The 18,215-nt window shown below is 41.3% G+C and overlaps 1 protein-coding gene across 2 annotated transcripts in view; it reads left to right on the top strand.

Annotated features, from left to right (window-relative positions):
- SLC28A3 (solute carrier family 28 member 3) overlaps positions 1 to 18,215 on the top strand; it is a 54,232-nt gene that overhangs the window by 20,486 nt on the left and 15,531 nt on the right. The window contains exons 2-9 of one of the 2 annotated variants that reach the window (XM_019750092.2): positions 4,174 to 4,263; positions 7,834 to 7,916; positions 10,599 to 10,690; positions 12,379 to 12,568; positions 13,611 to 13,755; positions 15,007 to 15,120; positions 15,739 to 15,816; positions 17,857 to 17,937. In XM_019750092.2, the coding sequence (XP_019605651.2) occupies positions 4,174 to 4,263; positions 7,834 to 7,916; positions 10,599 to 10,690; positions 12,379 to 12,568; positions 13,611 to 13,755; positions 15,007 to 15,120; positions 15,739 to 15,816; positions 17,857 to 17,937 (873 nt within the window). Of the gene's footprint in view, positions 1 to 4,173; positions 4,264 to 7,833; positions 7,917 to 10,598; positions 10,691 to 12,378; positions 12,569 to 13,610; positions 13,756 to 15,006; positions 15,121 to 15,738; positions 15,817 to 17,856; positions 17,938 to 18,215 lie in introns of those variants that run through there. The other variant, XM_074330610.1, reaches the window with a different exon arrangement.

Genomic DNA, 18,215 nt, shown 5'->3' with positions numbered 1-18,215 from the left:
TTCCATTCATTCAAAAACAGTTATTAAACACTTGTATGTTTGGCCACATGGTATTCAGCAGAGAAGAATGGACAAAATATCTGGTTTCTTGGTGAAATATATAGATTTACACAGTCCCAGATTCAACTGACATCATATTCCCAATTTTGTCACAGGTATTGGGAGTTTGACATCCCTGGCAATATTTAAGGCATCACTCCTTCTCAGAGTGCACTACACTGCCTGCCTCTGGGAAGATTGCTTTAAAGGTATACAGAGATGTGGAATTGATGATAAATAGATAGATAGATAGATAGATAGATAGATAGATAGATAGATAGATAAAATAAGCAATTTTGGCCACCAATCTAAATCTTTTATAAAGCCTTCGGCCAAGGTATATAATCAAATACCTCATAGAACTCACTGTGAAGTGTCAAGCCCTAAAACCAGTTAAAGATCTTCATAGCATCTCTCCTCAGGGTCTGTGTCCACATCACATTTGCCTGCTGGGCTATTCCCATCTTTCATAAACCTACAGGATCTATGTCCCACCAAAGGTCAGGATGAAAGTCTCCTTGGGGTGAAGATTTCCATTCTTGCCCCAACCTCAAGCCCAGCTGTGCCCCCTCAGCAAGGCCAGTCATACAGTCTGAGCAACATCAGGACAGAGCACTTTCTATAGAGAAGGTGGAAGGAAGGCTCTCCGGTCACAGTGACGTTGAGTCTGCAGCAGAGAAATTCCAGCCACAAAAACTGAGAAATGGAAGTCACGTTGTGAAATCAGGGCCACAGTGGGAGGGAGAGACCAAGTGAGTGGATCAGACACAGTTGGGAGAAAATTATCAAAGTAATCACAGAGACATGGCATGTCTATAAATACAAGAGTGCCCACTCATGTTACTGAAATAGAGTCTACTTAAAATCAGTCTGTGGGGTGGGGCTTGAAAAATTCTGGCTTGAGAAATGACCTCCAGAGCCTAAACATAGTTTAAAAGTGGCCACAAGCATTTCTGGAATCTTCCACAACCTATATCATTTCTACTCCTGTCTTTCATGTCTAGAATTCAAATCAAGCTTTCTTCATCGAAAGGGAATTTAATCTGGAGGTGTACTACTATGTCTTTAGATTTTCCCAAGGCCAAAGGTCTTGGCCCAAGGGCCAAACTCCACAGGCATGATATGACCAGAGGTTGGACAGTCTAGGTTCAGATCCCATCTCAGCTATTTCTGGTTGTGCAACCCAAGTCAGGTGATTTACTTGTGTTTGCCTTAGTTTCCTACTCTGTAAAAAGGGGGATCACAGCACCCATTTCACAGGCTTCTTAGAATCAAATACAAAACTTTTAAAGTATGTCAGTATGTCAGTCCAGGTGCAAATAAAAGCAGAAACCAAAAGTAACAAGGGAGAAGTTTGTTTCCTGCAGATAAAAGTCAGGAAGTAGGTAGTACAGAGCTGGAATGGAAGCACTACTCAAAGTTTTCTGCGACTCAAGTCCCCCTGACCCCAGCTCACCTCTCTCATATCACTAGGTTGGGCCCTGTGTTCATGGCCCAGGTAGAACCATCCACACACCTGGCAGCAGGACAAAGGAAAGTATCAAAGAGAGACACAGAGTACCTGCCAGCCATCTCTCATGGAACCTCCCTGAACCACCCCACTCAGGGCACCACTTCTGTTTACATTTCATTGGCCAGAATCTAGTTAAATGGGAATTTAGGAAACGTTAGCCTTTATTTTAGGTGGCCATGTGTTCAGGTAAAATTCTATAGAGGGGACACCACAAATTGATGGGAACGAATGATTTCAGTAATTTTCTATGTTCTAGAAGTTATAATATGGTTTAGAAACTGAATGAAAAGAAATTAATAAAAGGCCTCTGTCCACCTGTAACAGCCACTGTGGAGCTGTAGTTGCTTGAGCAGCATGGAAAAGTTCAAGATCAAAGAGACGGGCAGGAAACAAACACCACACACAATGTACCCCGGCTCACGGATCTGCCCTTCAGAGGGGGCTCTATCTGTGACCGTCACCCTTAGCGTGCCCAGTAAACTAAAGATGCTCATACACAGCACCCACTCCTTCAGTGGAGTGATGGGTCTGCACTTAGAACACAGTCACGGGTGTCAGAGTCCAGTGGAGTACTAAGGCATCTAGCAATCTGAATTGCTAAATAGATAGAGGGGCAAACAAACCCAAAAAAATGGGCTAAAAAGTAATTATGAGCCACCTGTTACAGCCCCGAGACTCCAATTTGAAAAAAAGCGGAGAAGCATGTGTCTTAAGGGTCATTTTTCAGGCACCAATCAACACCCACAACACCACCATTATTTCTGTTAAAAATCCTCAAATGAGAGGCATTCTTCTTCCTGAAGATGTTAAAAAACCAGGTGTGTCCTCTCCTGGGGGTAAAACTATCCCATTACATGTTACAAAATCGATTCAGAGGTGCCTTTGTCGCCCTTTGTCATCATTCATGCCCACTCTACATTCTCCCCCCACCTCACCCACACACACCCCTGCCTCTTTCATTACCTTTAAAAAGCCAGGCTCCATCGTTGTGTTTCACAAGGAAGTCTCAGAATCTGCCACCAGGTGGCAGGAATAATCAGCATCAAGAAGCTGAAGCTCCTCACGGAACCAGAGAATGTCAGGACATCAGAGACCGTAAGAACACCAAACTGAAACTGTTGTATGGTCTAACCACTATGCTGCACACCTGAAACTAATACGAAATAATACTGAACGTCCACTGTAATTGAAAAATAAAAATCAATTTAAAATAAAATGGAGGTAATAAGATTTAAAAAAAGAAGAAGAAACTGCTGTATAGATGGGTAGACTGAGGCTTAGAAAGATGTTACCTGCCTACCATCACACATGTAATTTGGGACCCGGAGGACCAACCCTCTCAGTTGCCTGGGTCCTTTTTTTCCACCAACCCTGGCTGGGTTTTATGTCTAACGTTTTATTAAGGAAATTTTCAGTATCCATGAAAGTAAGAACTGTAAAATGAGTCCCTTTGTACCCATCAGCCAGCTTCAGCAATTAGCAAGACTTTGTCATTTTCGCATACTATATACATTGCCCCCCACCCATGAATTTTGATACAAAATACCCAGAGGTATTATATTGCTTACCAGTTAGTGCAAAACCACTGTGGTTCATTAATTCAACAAATAATTGTTAGTATCTGCTAAGTGTAAGGAACTGTGCTGCAGTCATATCTAAGCACAAAATGGCAGTTTGGCAACCAGACTTTTATGGACAAATCATGTGGTGCTGGAAGTGAGACTTTTCAGGTTTGTACACTTGTGTTTCAACAAATGGAAAATGCGACACAAGTTGGAATTGCAATTTTTTCTAGATCCTTGGGGCCAGCCAGAGATCCAAAGTTAAAATCAAAGATGTACGCTTATTCTGTTTTCAAAGACAAGTTCACCGCCAACAAAGCTAGCAGGGGACATTTCCTAAAAAGATATAAGGACCTCCCTGACACTCTTTCTCCATTGGTTGCCTTACTTGGAATGAAGTGTCATGTAAAAAGGCAAGCTGGGATGAGATGGGTGAAAGACTGGACCCCCCAAAGAAGGTAAAAAAAGAAATGAGCCAGATGTTTGTCACATCTGGAAACAGTGCGAAGGGGTCAGGAGACCCCCGAAGGAGCAAACCCTACTCAGTTCCTTAAGGTAAAACCAAGAGGGCCTCACAAAAGAAGGCATTTTTCTTTTTCTCATTACTACCAGACATTGCTTTAAATCAAAGAAAACACATTTTAACATCTCATAAATCCAACATCTAAGGATAAAATTGTCCAGCCGATCGTTTTTATATATTTTGTTTTATTTTATAAGTTAAAATCTTATAAAATGAGATGGAAAAGAGCCTGAAGCCTGTCCCTTAGCCTCAGTTCTAATTAGAAAGTAACACAGCCTAAACAAAGGCAATTGTCTTCCTTTCTCTCTTCCTAAAGTTGAACTACATCAATCTTTTCTACCAGATCAAAACAAAACAAAATTATCTATGTGTCTTTTTGAGCCAAGATTCTCTGGTTCTGTCTTCAGTCAGCGAAATCATCTAAACACCTCATCTTTGCCACCCCACCCCTCAAAAGTCTTCAGGCATCATTCTTTGAAAGAACATTTATTTTTGGCTCTGAAATTTTACTTTTGCAATCTGTACTTTGTTTTTAGAATGAAGAAGACTTCCATGAAAACCAGAACACATCAGGAAACGACAACTCGCTAAGGAATAGAGTGGTGCAAAACGTAAACACCAAACAGGTATGGCTGGATAGCGTTGCCTGAGTCTATTACCATGGTAACCACTGTGCAACAGCCACCTGAGAGCTACAGGAACGGAAAGCATGACTCTCAGCTGGCACTCAGAGGAGTGAGTTAAATGGCTATTGGACTGTGTAAGGCAGAATCACAAAGAAAACATGTACGCCCAAAGGTTTTGTGTTTATACACCTGTCCTCAGAGTTCTCTGATGTGGAGAGTACCCAAGCTTTCTCTGACATTTCACTATTACAGGTTTCAAGCTCCATGCTAAGGCAGAAAGCATTGGCATAAACAAAAGCATTTCAATTTTAAGGTAAATGAAGCTGACGAGAAAGGTTCTAAGATATGATTGTAAAACTGTGTCCATCACTCCCTAGCAGGAACACCTAAGTTACACAGCAGGCTGAGTGCTCTGTCACAACACCACTGTTATTTTTATATATATATTGACTTCTAGGTAGGATCTCATTTGAAGAAAGCCTTCTACTGTTAAAAAGTGAGCGAATTATCCATGTAGATCGTCCTTCTTTTTTATTTTTTATTTTTAGTAATTCTGGGTGCCTACTATAGAGCCATTTATTGTGGGGAGTTATTCTTATGATAAAAAAAAAAAAACCTAACTTGTCGGAAGTAGAAAATTTGGAAAATTATTGCAGCAAAATTTGGACCAAAAAAAAAAAAGACCTATAGTCATGCATGTGTTATCTATATTGGGATTGTTCTACACATATTATTGTCTATTATCATTTGATATATTGTAAAGTATCCATTTCACTAAATATTATCAACAAAAAAAGAAAACAATACTTCTGTCCTCACAAAACCAGCACATGGAAGTTTATAATAGCTTTATCCAGAATTGCCAAAACTTGGAAGCAACCAAGATGTCCTTTAGTAGGTGAATGGTTAAATGAACCATGGTACATCCAGACAATGCAATATTCTTCAGCACTAAAAACAAATGGGCCGTCAAGCCATGAAAAGACGTGGGGGAACATTAAATGCATATTACTAACTTAAAGAAGTAATCTGAAATGGCTATATACCATGATTTCAATTATATGACATTCTAGAAAAGGCAAAACTATGGAGATGGTAAAAAGAGCAGTAGTTGCCAAGGGTTAGAAAGGAAGAAGGAATGAATAGGTGGACCACAGCAGAGTTTCAGGGCAGTGGAAATACTCTGTATGATACTGTAATGGTTGATACATGCTATTAAACACTTGTCTAAACCCATAGAATGCAAAACACTGTTAAACAAAACCCTTCACAGCCAAAAGATTTCCTGGGAAAAAAAGGGTTTATTGAGCTATATGCTGCCAGAAAAAGGACCAGATCCTGGGGCACGCAGTCTAAACCACCAGCAGCAGAGCTAGAAGGAGAAGACAATATGTCTGCCATACTGGGGGTGATGGGGCTCTTTTATACAATGAGTTTGGGGAAGAAATATGTGAATTGTATTGAAAGAATTTACATTAGCTATAGACAAGAGGGGCAGGAGAAGGTGAAGCAGAAAATGTTCTGGGATAGGTGCATAGTCCATAACGAAGAAATGTTTGCTGCTTTTGGATTGGTTGTGGGCAACAGTCCAGAAAGTTCATGAGTAAACAGGATGTAGTGGTAATTGGTGGTCAGCTATTCTCTTTAGATAAGAGCTGAAATAACTGTCTGGAAATTGATTCAAAGTTTCACATTCAGGAATGTGAACAGTCTTTTGTTGATGTCTGCTCTTGGCTCTGTTAACTGATTAACTTCTTGTCTCTTCTTCCCACCCTCCAGCCTGTTGTAATTTAATTTAGGACATCTCAGAATTTTTCTCTTGTCAACACCAAGTTTGAACCCTAATGTAAACTATGGACTTTGTCGTTTCACTGACTAAACAGATGTACCACTCTGGTGGGAGAAGTCAATAATCGGAGGACTGTAGTGGGAGGGGACAGAGGGTATATGGGAAATCTCTGTGCCTTCCCCTCAATTTTGCTGTGAATCTAAAACTGCTCTAAAAAGTCTTCTTTAAAGTTGTCTCACAAAAAAAGGTCAAAAACAAAAAAATTAGATACTTAGTGTTGTAAACAGGAATATGAAGAGTAAGGAGTAGCTAATTGGATTTGCAGTAATGGGCCCTTGGGTGACCTTGGTAGACGCCAGCTCGGTAACAGTCTGCTTATAGTGGGTTGAATGAGCAGGATGTGAGGGAGTTGTCACCAAAAGTAAAGGCAACTCTTTCAAGTGGTTTGGCTGTGAAAGGAAGGAGGAAGGATAGATGTCCCATGCCTGTTGAATCAAAAAGATTTTGTTGTTGCTTTGTTTTGGTTTGTTTTGTTTTGTTTGGGTTTGTTTTAAGAGACAGGAAAAGGTTGGGTGGGGGTGAAGAAAACAATAGTAATACTAGACATTCCATAAATAGTAAGTTGGGACAATTTCACTGTAAAAAAAAATTATTACGATCATTTAAATCAAATATTTGCCACACAGTTTATTGACAAAGTTAGGTGTTAGATGGGGGGGGGGGATGAAAAAGGCTCATCTCTACCCCTGTCCTCTGCCTCTGCAGCTTGGACTCAGCAGGTCTCGCTTGCAATTACTGTCCTCTCACCTTTCTAGTTTCTGGAGTCCAGCCAGAAAATGAGTCCAGCCAGAAGTACAGTGGAGTTTGGCATCAAAGAATTACATGATCCTTGTGGATTCTTTCAGCTCAGAGACATACCAATGACTTATTTCTATGAGTTCTGTTAAAGAGAATCAATGGCCATATGGGATACGACAGGAATCAAAAGCTGAGATTTAGCCGTGTACCACTTAGTGTGTGTTCAAAATCACTCCACACCTGCATACTTCCTCCTCACCTTCCCTCACTATTGCTTATGATAGCTGACCTATTTAAGACATTATTGAAGAATGGAGGGAAGAAATCTTGTACACCATCCCAAGAACAGGATGGGACATGGAGGCTGAAGAGCTCAAACAGTACTTAGAAAGATTTCCATGAAAGATTGCCCCGGTATATACTTCACTTATTAATTAGAGCAAGGGCTGGCTGAGGAAGAGAAATACTTCCCTTTAGACCAACTGATAGAAGGACCCTAGTTCCCAAGAGGAGGTTTATAAGCTCTTAAAGATGCTGAGCTAGTGTTTACATCTGCAGAACAAGCCTTAGGCTGCCAGGAACATAAAACCAGCTTTGGTCTCCATTCTTTGGAAACAAGGACTGGCAGAGTATAAAGGGAGATTTATGCAGCCTCTGGTATTAACTTCATTTAGCACTTGCCTAAAAACAGAGCTAGGGTTGGATGATTGCAGTAGAGACAGAAACAAAAAAGCTGAGATCTGAGCCTGTTCCCCAAAGAAAAGGAGACAATATCAACAGCTCTTTTGGAAGAAAAGGGAAAGATAAGTATGATCCTGGATTTTTTGTGATAAGTATTATAGATAACAGGAGCTATCTTCTTGTATAATAATTTGAAAAGACCTTTTGAAAGTTCTTTGCCAAAATTCTGAGCAAAGAAGATCAGGGTCCAATATTCCCAGGATTCTTATTATTCCATCTTTGTTCCAATGTTTGATTTCCAGGGTGAAGGGCAGGTCACCATTGAGCAGGATTCTCCAAGAAACAAAGAAGATGAGGAGGAGGATCAAGAGACACATCAAAAAGGGTACAGGCTTAAACCAGAGAAATAATTACACCTATTTCCTAAACAAAATGGTTTCGCTACTTTGCTTTCGCCTCACCTAATTTTCAAAATGTATTATTATTTATTAATAATAATACCACCAATACCCCTTCCCCACGATCCCCCTAACACCATTTTCAGAAAAATTAATGGAGCTCTAGGATAATCAACATGGTAAATTCAAACTGCTGATGTCCTGGGAACCCATTCTAAGACAGTTTTTTAATTACAGGTGTAAATTACCAACTAATTGCTCCAGTCCATACAAAAGTAATTAATTCTTCCTCTTAGTGTCAATCAATAAGCAATTGGTTTCTCGAAACCCGATCCATTTAAAATCCCAACAAACTTGCTATTACCTTGTGGTATCCTGAAGGTATTCCAAGCCTTTATCACCCCATGACGTAGGAGACGCAAACTATATTATCTTTTTTTCAACCAGAAAAATGAAGCTCACAGAAGTGACTTACTCAAGGTTAGTCAACTAGAGAGGGAAAAAAGCTAACTTAACAATTTCAGCTTCTGATTCCTAGTCCAAGATTGTCTGGTACTCTGTCATAACACTAAAAGGTTTGTCAATTTTCTAAATCCCTATATAAATTTAACTTTAATTCCTAAATCTCTGAGGAACTTTGTTTTCATGTATCAGAGGACATCTCTGGAGTTGGTCAGAATTAGGATTGAAAGATCTTGTCACATATACATCAGGAAGAATATTTACCACCTCGGAAACCTGAGCTTCGTTCCATCCTTCATTGTACTTCATGAATCTCTGACCCTGGAGACTCAGACTCCCTGGGTGCTCAGAGGTACTCAGGTTTCACGAATGTCAGTGGGGCCGAAACAACCGAGGCGGCTGGGAGTGGCTCAGCCTGGATAACCAAATGGCAGAAGCATCTACTTCTAGTTACTTTATTGTACACAGTGTCAGGTTGCTGTAATGGACTACATGCATTCTCTACGATTAAAAAAAAACGATAAATCCAGCCTAAAGTAGATGGATGTGCCCTATTAAATGTTACCCTCCACCACTGCTGCTTTTTAACACTATATCCACAACTGAGGATAATGCAGCATCTGTGGTTCCTAAATTAGACCATGAAAAACTTAGTCTTTACTACACTCATATTCCCTCAATATCTCCTAGAACAATGTTTCTAATTCTCAGGACACGCATTCACACCCATGCATAACGACAAAAGTTTCATGCAATAATCCCTATCTCACTATGTGATACACATGTCCTATTCTTTCTTTTAGTGATGGTTATCAAATTCACATCCCACTAATGGGTCCCAACCCACAGCTGTAAAATACTGTTCCAAAAAAGCAATATACACTCCCATTTCCTTTATCTAGTAATTCAACAAATAACCTGCCAACCACCCTTAAGTCCAAGGTGCTGGTGCCGTAGGGCTCACAGAGATCTATTCTCCAGGACGTTAGTCAGTCAAGGCCTCATAACAAAACACAATAAAAAAGGAATAGAAATAAAGTATAGAGGAATGCTTCTGTCTGAGGGGATGAAGAAGGCTTTATAGAAGCCAAGGACTTGCTGTGCCGTGAAACTTGAAGGGGGCTGAGCCTTGGACATGTGGACATGACTGCTGGAAGGGAACTGGAGGAATTCACTGAGGGGAGGGAGGTCCCAGCAGAGGGCTAAGTCATTTGAGCTCCTGGAGATTGGGAATCTTCTATGCAGGATGAGAAATAGTTGTTTTAGAAATGCTATCCGGGAAGTGGCAATGGAAGTGGCAATGGCCTGGAAGTGGCAATGGTTAAATGTGCCAGTAAATTCCTTCCACCCGGCCTCAAGTGGGAGAAGGAGAGGCCCCTGTTAGATGTGACATTGAGAAAAGAGGCACCTGCAGGGCAGCCAGTATTCAGAGCAGGTGTGGAGGCACCAGAAGCATCCCAGGAGAAGCGGAGGACAGTTGTTGTGGAACCAGCCCTGTGGCCTCTCCAATCTCACTCACTGGTGGACATGCTCTTTTCTGCAAGAAGTGACCACGTGCACACATTGCTCACACACTACCCACCACCCCGTAACAAAGCTCTGGACAGAAACGAAGACATGCCAACAATTCCAGAACTTTCTAAGAAAGCTATATGACAGCCCACTGGTTAATAGCTGTCAAATCCATGAAATGCTACTTTACATTCCAAGCACCGAGTGAAGTCTGTCAGCTTCCCACTAAAAAGTAGAGTGAGCGACGACAGGGAACCTCCATCTTACTCAAATTTCTTGGAACAAGAGGGATGAGAGTTCATTGGATATTTTTTTAAAAATCAACATTTAATAACTGGCTTAAAAGATAATAGAAGACCTCATATTCCAGTGAGAAACACTCTCATCCTATGATTTATTTTCAGCTTTTTGTTAGTTATTCATCTCCCGCATTCTATTTCCAGGAGCATGTTTTCTGCATCTCTGTAATAGCTCTGGGTTTGGCACATCCATTCAGCAGAGGTTGATCCAGGCCATGGCTGAGTTTAGATTAAAATGAAATGAGTTTCCCATTTCAATTTTGTAGAACATATACTTCATGAATTTGTTTGTTTACTTGCATTCTTTACAAAGCCTCATCTAGCCATATCATGCCAGTTTATTTCATGTTTTTAGCGTTTACTTCTGTATGCTGTTTTGTTTTTGCGTTGTTACAGGTATCTGGCAAGGAAGTACGGTACAGTTTGTGATTTTTGTAGGAAACACAAAACCACCATTCGGTACATCATCTGGGGCATCTTATTAGCAGGTAAATAACAAAAGGGGATGACATACCAGTGTCTCTCTTCTAGGGTCCTCCAATTATTATGCTGAGCTTTCTGTGGAAAGAAAATAAATCTTCCCTTTCCCTTGCACTTCACTGAATCATCCAATGAGGCAGGGAAATAAATCAAGAAGGCCCTGAGTTTCGGGTCTCAGCTTGGGGTACCTATGCAGATTGTCTCCCTGTCCAGTTTATGCAGCCAGCAGCTAATTTTTTAGGTTACCCACTCTCGCAGCTCTTGTTATTTTGATGTGGATTTAAGAGTTGGTTAATACAGATTGAGGTATTGGAAAACATGGTGGTAATCACAGTGTCAGAACCTAATTGCAGGGGGAAATATAAGCAATTAATACTTTATATGGATATCACATTAGGAGTCATCTACGGTCACGTGGCCCATTCCTCTTGCCTGAAGGCAGAACCATACTATCTACAGTTGACCCTTGAACAACAAGGGAGTTAGGGGCACCACTTCCCACCCCAGCACATAAAAATCCATGTATCTCTTTTAATTCCCCCAAAACTTTACGAATAGCCTACTGTTGACTGGAAGCCTTACCAATAAGACAACCAGTCAATTAACACATATTTTGTATTTGATATTGTATTATATACTGTATTTTTCCAATAAAGTAAGCTAGAGAAAAGAAAATGTTATTAAGAAGATCTTAAGGAAAAGAAAAAAACATTTACAATATGTGTTGGAAAAAAAAACCTGCAGATAAGTGGACCCATGCAGTTCAAACCTGTGTTGTTCAAGGGTCGACTGGACACAGAAAAGCACTCCCCCCAGAGCAAAGGGTCCACCCACTTGAAAGAGCAATCTTGTCCATATAATGTGAAGCCTCCCACCCAAGTCCACAGATATAAATCCAAGACTGCTGCACCTCTAACGTCTGTGGTTTTGCTGGTGCTCACACAGCTGGAAGAGGGAATTGCAGGGTTGTAAGTTTGCTATGTACTGGGCCAGATAGCATTTTGTGGGCCATACGTCAAACCCACACAACTCTGCCATTGTAGCACAAACATGAATAGACAGGCATGGCTGTATTCCAATGACTTCATTTGTAGGATACAAATAAAAATATACAAATACAAATGCACTTGCCACCTTCAAAAACAAGTGGCCAGCCAAATTTAACTTGCAAACTAAACAGTGTTTGCTGACCTTAAATGAGAAACCTTGAATCTCCTCTTCCAAAGTCCCTTCCACTTTCCTTTAGAGACTCTGTGACACTGAAAGATTTTCCTACTCAAGCTTAAGCCAAATCTGAGCTATCACCCAGAAGAACCAATACCTTTTGCCAGTGATTCTCCAACACCTGGGCTTTTCTCTGATAGAAGCTTACATGCTGCGTCTGGATACCAGAAAAAGCTGGTTAGTACTAAGTAAGAGGCCCAACAAGTCAAGCATTGTGATTCAAGAACTCAGAAGGTTCTATAAGAAAAGAGACCTAGCACCCTGAAACAGAAGAATCCTCCTAGCATTCGTGGTGAGACTGTTAGGGATTTATAATCAGAGGAGCCAATAACCACATCAAGAATATCAAGAGTATTCCTGTATTCAATAGCTTGTTAATTGAACCTGCCCTTGGCTGAGCCAGAGCAGTGCTGGAGGCTGGTCTCCAGCTGGTGTTGGTGTTATTCACTGTCTGCCTTTGCTTCCTGGACAGGTTACCTGGCAATGGTGATTGCTGCCTGTGTGCTGAACTTTCACAGAGCCCTTCCTCTTTTCGTGATCACTGTGGCTGCCATCTTCTTTGTGGTCTGGGATCACTTTATGGCCAAATATGAACATCAAATTGATGAGTTCCTCTCTCCTGGCAGGAGGCTTCTGGACAACCATTGGTTCTGGCTGAAGTGGTAAATGCAGTTGGTTCTCTTATTGCAGTTGAGAGGGATATTAGTTTTTTCCAACACTGTTCCAAAATTTTGTTCTGAAATTGCTGCCTAATTTATGAGATACTGTAGCTAGAAACAACCTAGGGGATAATCTGTTAAAATACCTTCATTTTACAAGCAGGAAATCAAGGCTTAGATAAGGCAATGACTCATTTGAGATGTGTTCAAATGTCCCTAAAAACTGCCTTAATTTCAAGTGCTACCAGTGATAGAATGTTGTCCAAAACATGTGACAGTTCTGACTTGGGGAGGTAACTTCCTCCTGTGGCCTCCTTGGGAGGAAGAGCCTGTGAATTATTAAAGCCAACTCTCCTGTAGGACCCAGTGCTCTTCAGGTAACCACTTAGGGCTTTTCCCTCAGTCACAGTCTGTGGGAACTCCTCTCCCTCCAGGTGGGTAGGACCAGTTTTCCCCAGCATGGCCCACATGGCATCTACCAGGAAACTTCACACATCCTTGGCCAAGCACACCAGGATTGTGCAATCCCAACACAGCACCATCTCTGGCCCTGCCATCCAAGTCATGAGTCAGTCTTGTCATGCCTGCCAGATTCCCCAGGGAGTCAGAACCCAGTCTAAAGTCTGACTTGGCTTGCTGAGGCTCAGGTGAGGCCCTCCAACTGCAGAGAGCACATCTCAAGTTCTCCCTTACAAGGAAGAAGGTAGCACCTCACCCACCTCCCAAAACAGAGGTGAGGACTCCCAATAGATCTCTCTCAGAAATCACCAGACTTCCCTCTCCAAACTTCCTTTCCCCTCTCTGACCCCTTCATATATCCCTGAACCAGCAAAGAGCCCCAGAGCTGTGGAGTGAGAGAGACACATTGTTTAATTTTTTGGCTATTTGCCTTTATAGCCACAACCAAAGAAGGTCTGCTGCAATGTAACAACTTCCTGGTGCCAGGATGTGTAACTCTTATCAATATTTTTTGTTTGGGAGTTTAAGCCTGATTAAGATGTTGCAGTTAGCACAGCAAATGATGCCAGTGCTTCCTTTCTCTTAGGGTGATTTGGAGCTCACTGGTGCTGGGGGTTATTTTCTGGCTGATCTTTGACACCGCCAAACTGGGCCAACAGCAGCTGGTATCCTTCGGTGGGGTCATCATGTATATTCTCCTGCTGTTTCTGTTTTCCAAGTACCCAACCAAAGTAAGTAGGAAACTGATCTTTTGGGGGATTTTTTTCCCCTCTTTTCTTCTCATGTGTAAATTGCTCAAAATAATGAGTGTGAGAGACGTTAACTGTTATTCAATATTGGTCTTACCTTACTGTGATATTTTAAGTAGCTAGGGGCCCCCCTTCTTCCCAAATGTTCATAATACAGCTACTCTGTCATTTCTCATTTTCAGTAACTTTCCAGTTATACAACCAGCGAGATGTTCTCCTATCAAGTCCAATTTCTACTTGTGTACCCCACCTAGCCCCATGAAACACATATACAACAACAACACACAAAAAAACTCATCCCTTTGATTAAGATTTACTCAGACCAGCAAATAATCTAATATTCTATCACTGGATTCTGCAGTTTATCGAACTTACATTTGAAATTTCAGCTATTTTACTCCAAAACTTTGTCCTAAGCAGTTTTGTTCACATGGAATTCAATTCTCATCCTTGTTCTGTCAGCCTGAAACCCAATAAATGAGCAAGAATTCTGAGACATTGAAGCTTTCACATATGACTCATAATGTCAAACTCTGGAAGACTTTACTGGCTGAAAGTTTGACCCAAGAAGTAAAAGTCACCTAATATGATCCAAATCTTTTGTCCTGTTCTGGTGAATATCTCCGCTGTGTTCTATGCCTCCAATCCCATAGTTCTTTGCAGGCCACTTATCTCTGCACCAAAAATGAAAGCAGGTGATTGTCCATTACTGCTGCACTCTCTGGGTCTGCATCAGAGTTAATTGGTTCCTTTTATAGAGAAATGAGAGCCCCTCAACAGGGTGGAACTTCACTTAATTCACTTACAAATTATCAGTTCAACAAACCTTGGGCACACAGAGAAGTCATGTTCCATATTTCCATTTTCCAGACGGGGGAAAGAATGGCATGTATCCAATATTTACAGCACGACCAGGAAGGCCAGTTCCTCACTCTTTTACCAGCCCTTCTAGGACAACTCTTGTGTCTGTTATTTTATCATGCCATAATGGTTACGTACTCTTGCAGGACTGAAATCCTCAAACTCAGCATTAGAAACAGGGAAGGCAGCCTTGAGATGTTTGGGTGTGATTCTATCAAGGGATTCTCCACTCAAGACTTCTTTGGCCTCCCAAAGAAGGCAACTCATAGGCCACATGTGAGAAGCTTCCCAGGAAACAGTGATCCTCAGGGCATTGATGCTGCGTTCAGCACTAAATTTCTAATACAATATATCTCTTCATCTTTCATCTAGGTTTACTGGAGGCCTGTCTTTTGGGGAATTGGGTTACAGTTTCTTCTTGGGCTCTTAATACTAAGGACTGAGCCTGGATTTATAGCTTTTGAGTGGTTAGGCAAACAAGTTCAGGTAAGTTGGGTTCAAATGAACACCTTGCCTTTATAGTGCTTTTAACATTTGAATATAATCCTCAAGACATGTCAGAAATAGATTTATTTGTCTGCATTAGTTGACCAAATTTTAATTCTGTAGCATGAGTTAGACAAATAATTTTGTGGATGTAGAGTATGTTAATCTGTCTAGTTTATTAATACTATGGTCGTCCCTTATCCATATCTTGCACTACATCACTCCCTATCCTGACTGCCCCTTTCATTCTGTCCAAAGGGTGTCACACTTTTAAGATGGTTTTACAGAGAAACAGGGTTTCTTTGCCTCTAGTGGTAACTAGTGCCACCTATGTGCCATCTGTGGCTTGCCGGAACCAGTTACCACACCTGGCTCATTCTTGAGCATCTTAGAGTCAGATTGAATGTCAGAAATGACAGGAAATCTATATGCAGGTATAGTTCAAAAATACACTTCCATGCCATCCAGGGAGGGGGAAACACTGAGAAAATTAACTTTCCAAGTCTGTTCAACAAGTTTGCTGGGTCCCCAGCTTCTGCAGAGCCTGGTAGGTACTGTGGATTGTAATCACCACTTCGGTGGTTGTAATGATCTGCTCTTTCCCTTTCTCCAACTCAGACATTCTTGGAGTACACTAACGCTGGTTCTTCATTTGTCTTTGGTGAGAAATACACAGACCACTTCTTTGCATTTAAGGTAAAGCCAGACTCCTTTTCTATGTCGTCACTTTCTTTGCAGTAACTCCTCCGTCTTCGTCAATGTTCAGATAGAACCTAACTGACGAGAAACCAGTCATATATCCCTGCCAGGCATGTTGTAGGTACCTAACACATTACTGCCCTTTTTCATTTACAATTGTATCTGAAGTCAGTGGACTGCAAACATTTTATTTTGTTACTTTGGCATTAAGAGAAACATCTAAAGAAAATCAGAAATGTTCAAATCCTTTGCTGGGGGGCTGGTAGCATTGTCTAAGATACTTACAAAAATCGCATCTGAGATTTCAGGGGAAAGAATATTAGGCACCTGGCCATGAATAGGCATATGGCCACTAATGGCTTCCAGGTTCAGGATTGGTGACAGCTCTGAACTCGGGAAATCTCTCAGTCCAAGGCTAAACAGGACAGCTAGTCACCCAGATCAACCTCTGTCCTTCCAGAACCATCCCCATGCTAAATCTTCCCCATCTTTCCTTCAGCACAGCCTTTGCCTGGGCAGGCCTAGAGGCCGGACTTTCCTCCAACCAAAGGAGGGACATTATTCTACAGGAGAAAGGCAACCTGGCCCCATGCTCAAGCCTAATATGTTCCCTCCCAAGGCCCCCACAAGTCCCAGGAAGCTCACTTCCTCTGGGAATTCCCTATAAATACTTGTTGATGAGTCAGAAAGATCCATATGGCTTTTTATTCAGCTTTCCTTTTTGTGCTGTGTTATTGCTCCTGCACTTCTACATTGCTCACTTAGGGACTCCAATTACCCCTGCCTCCGTTAGGCCAAGTGTGAATGGCAAATGGTTTTTAAAACTGCTGACTTCTAAAAACTGTTGATCCGATGTTTTGGTCTGAGATAACAGAGCCTTCTCATAAACAAGGTGAAATGTTTATACGTTGAGATTGAAATATGCTCATATCATTAATTTAATTCAGAACTGGGAAAAATAAAGTCACAAGAAAGAGAACCTTGCTGCCCAGACTGTCTGAGTGTCTTCCCCTCGTCCCCTGGGGGAGGGACCTTCATCCTTTCTGCCAAAGCAGCTTCTCTGTGGGAACATTTGAGAGATGAGCCCCTCTAGCTCCCTGAAGCTTTCAGGAAGGTTCTGCCTGCCCATTAAAGCCAATAAAAGCACATTAAGTAAGTGAGCTCTCAATAATGGCACAGAATGTCTTTTAATATATATTATTAATAGACTTTTTTTCTAAATTAGATCTTGCACAAATTGTCCTTGGTCATTCTGTGCCTCTGGTGGCAGCTTGTCCCTGGCCATTTAGCTGGGGAACAAGGAGTAAGAGTGCAGAGGGACACAGACTACAGCTGTGTGTGACCTCTGCAGAGTAGAAATTGTTCCCTGTAGACACACAGGCTGCATTGAACGCACCCAAAGAGCATCAGGAAAATAGGATCTAGAAAAAGATAATTTTGTTAACACAGAAGTAAACTAGTTTCCCAAGTTTAACCATTTTAGTGATTCAAAAATCTGTAAGTAAACTAATTATTATGTTAAAAGCTAAACTAACGTGTGCTTACTCTGTAGGAGGCACTGGGTATAAGCACCTACCATGCTGTATCTGTGTAGCCACTATGAATAAGGTTCTGAGGTTGCTCACATTTAGTCTCCACCTAGGTAACACTGCTAATGAGTAGTGACGCCCATGTCTGTTTCATATCAGAACAAGAATATCTGCCATTAGCCTTCCGTTGGTTAATCCAGTTACAAATTCCCCCAAAACTTCATTCCTTCTCCAAGAAACTAAAGTGAGAAAAGCTCATCATATCAGAGAAAGGAAAAAAATGTCAAGTTTCCTAAGTAATATACTCATGCTTATCCAGAACAAATTAGAGTAAGAGACTGTGGATGGGGAAGCCACCCAATAAAAGTGTTGTTTAGTTCAAGAGGAGTTTCCAGTACTCTTATGATGTCTCAGAAAAGGAGGCAGAAAGAAGAGTGAACTGAAACATACTAATGCTAGTAGGGCCAACATTAACCTGTGACCACCTTCCTCCCTGTCCCACCCCCAGGTCCTGCCAATCGTGGTTTTCTTCAGCACTGTAATTTCCATGCTCTACTACCTTGGATTGATGCAATGGGTCATTCAAAAGGTACCAAGACTGGAAGGGATTGGGTGACAGGTGTAGAGCTGATTATTTCAGGGACAAAGTCTTAAATGCCTTTTATCCAGGTTTTTCCAAAGTATCTTTCTCTTAGTACTAAGATCCACCACCACCACCCAAGTTATTAGACTGAAACCCAAAAAAATCCGACATGTGTCCATAGAGGGAATTTTTTCTCAGGGACTTCTAATAGGGCTTTGACTTGTAACCCACTGGATATCTTCATGAAACTTTAGCAATTACTTCCTTAGCCACAGACTTGACTC

This window comes from Rhinolophus sinicus, linkage group LG04, assembly GCF_036562045.2.
Source record: "Rhinolophus sinicus isolate RSC01 linkage group LG04, ASM3656204v1, whole genome shotgun sequence".
Lineage (NCBI taxonomy): Eukaryota > Metazoa > Chordata > Mammalia > Chiroptera > Rhinolophidae > Rhinolophus > Rhinolophus sinicus.
Note: the sequence above shows the minus strand (reverse complement) of the source record. Positions and strands in the feature narration are given on the sequence as shown.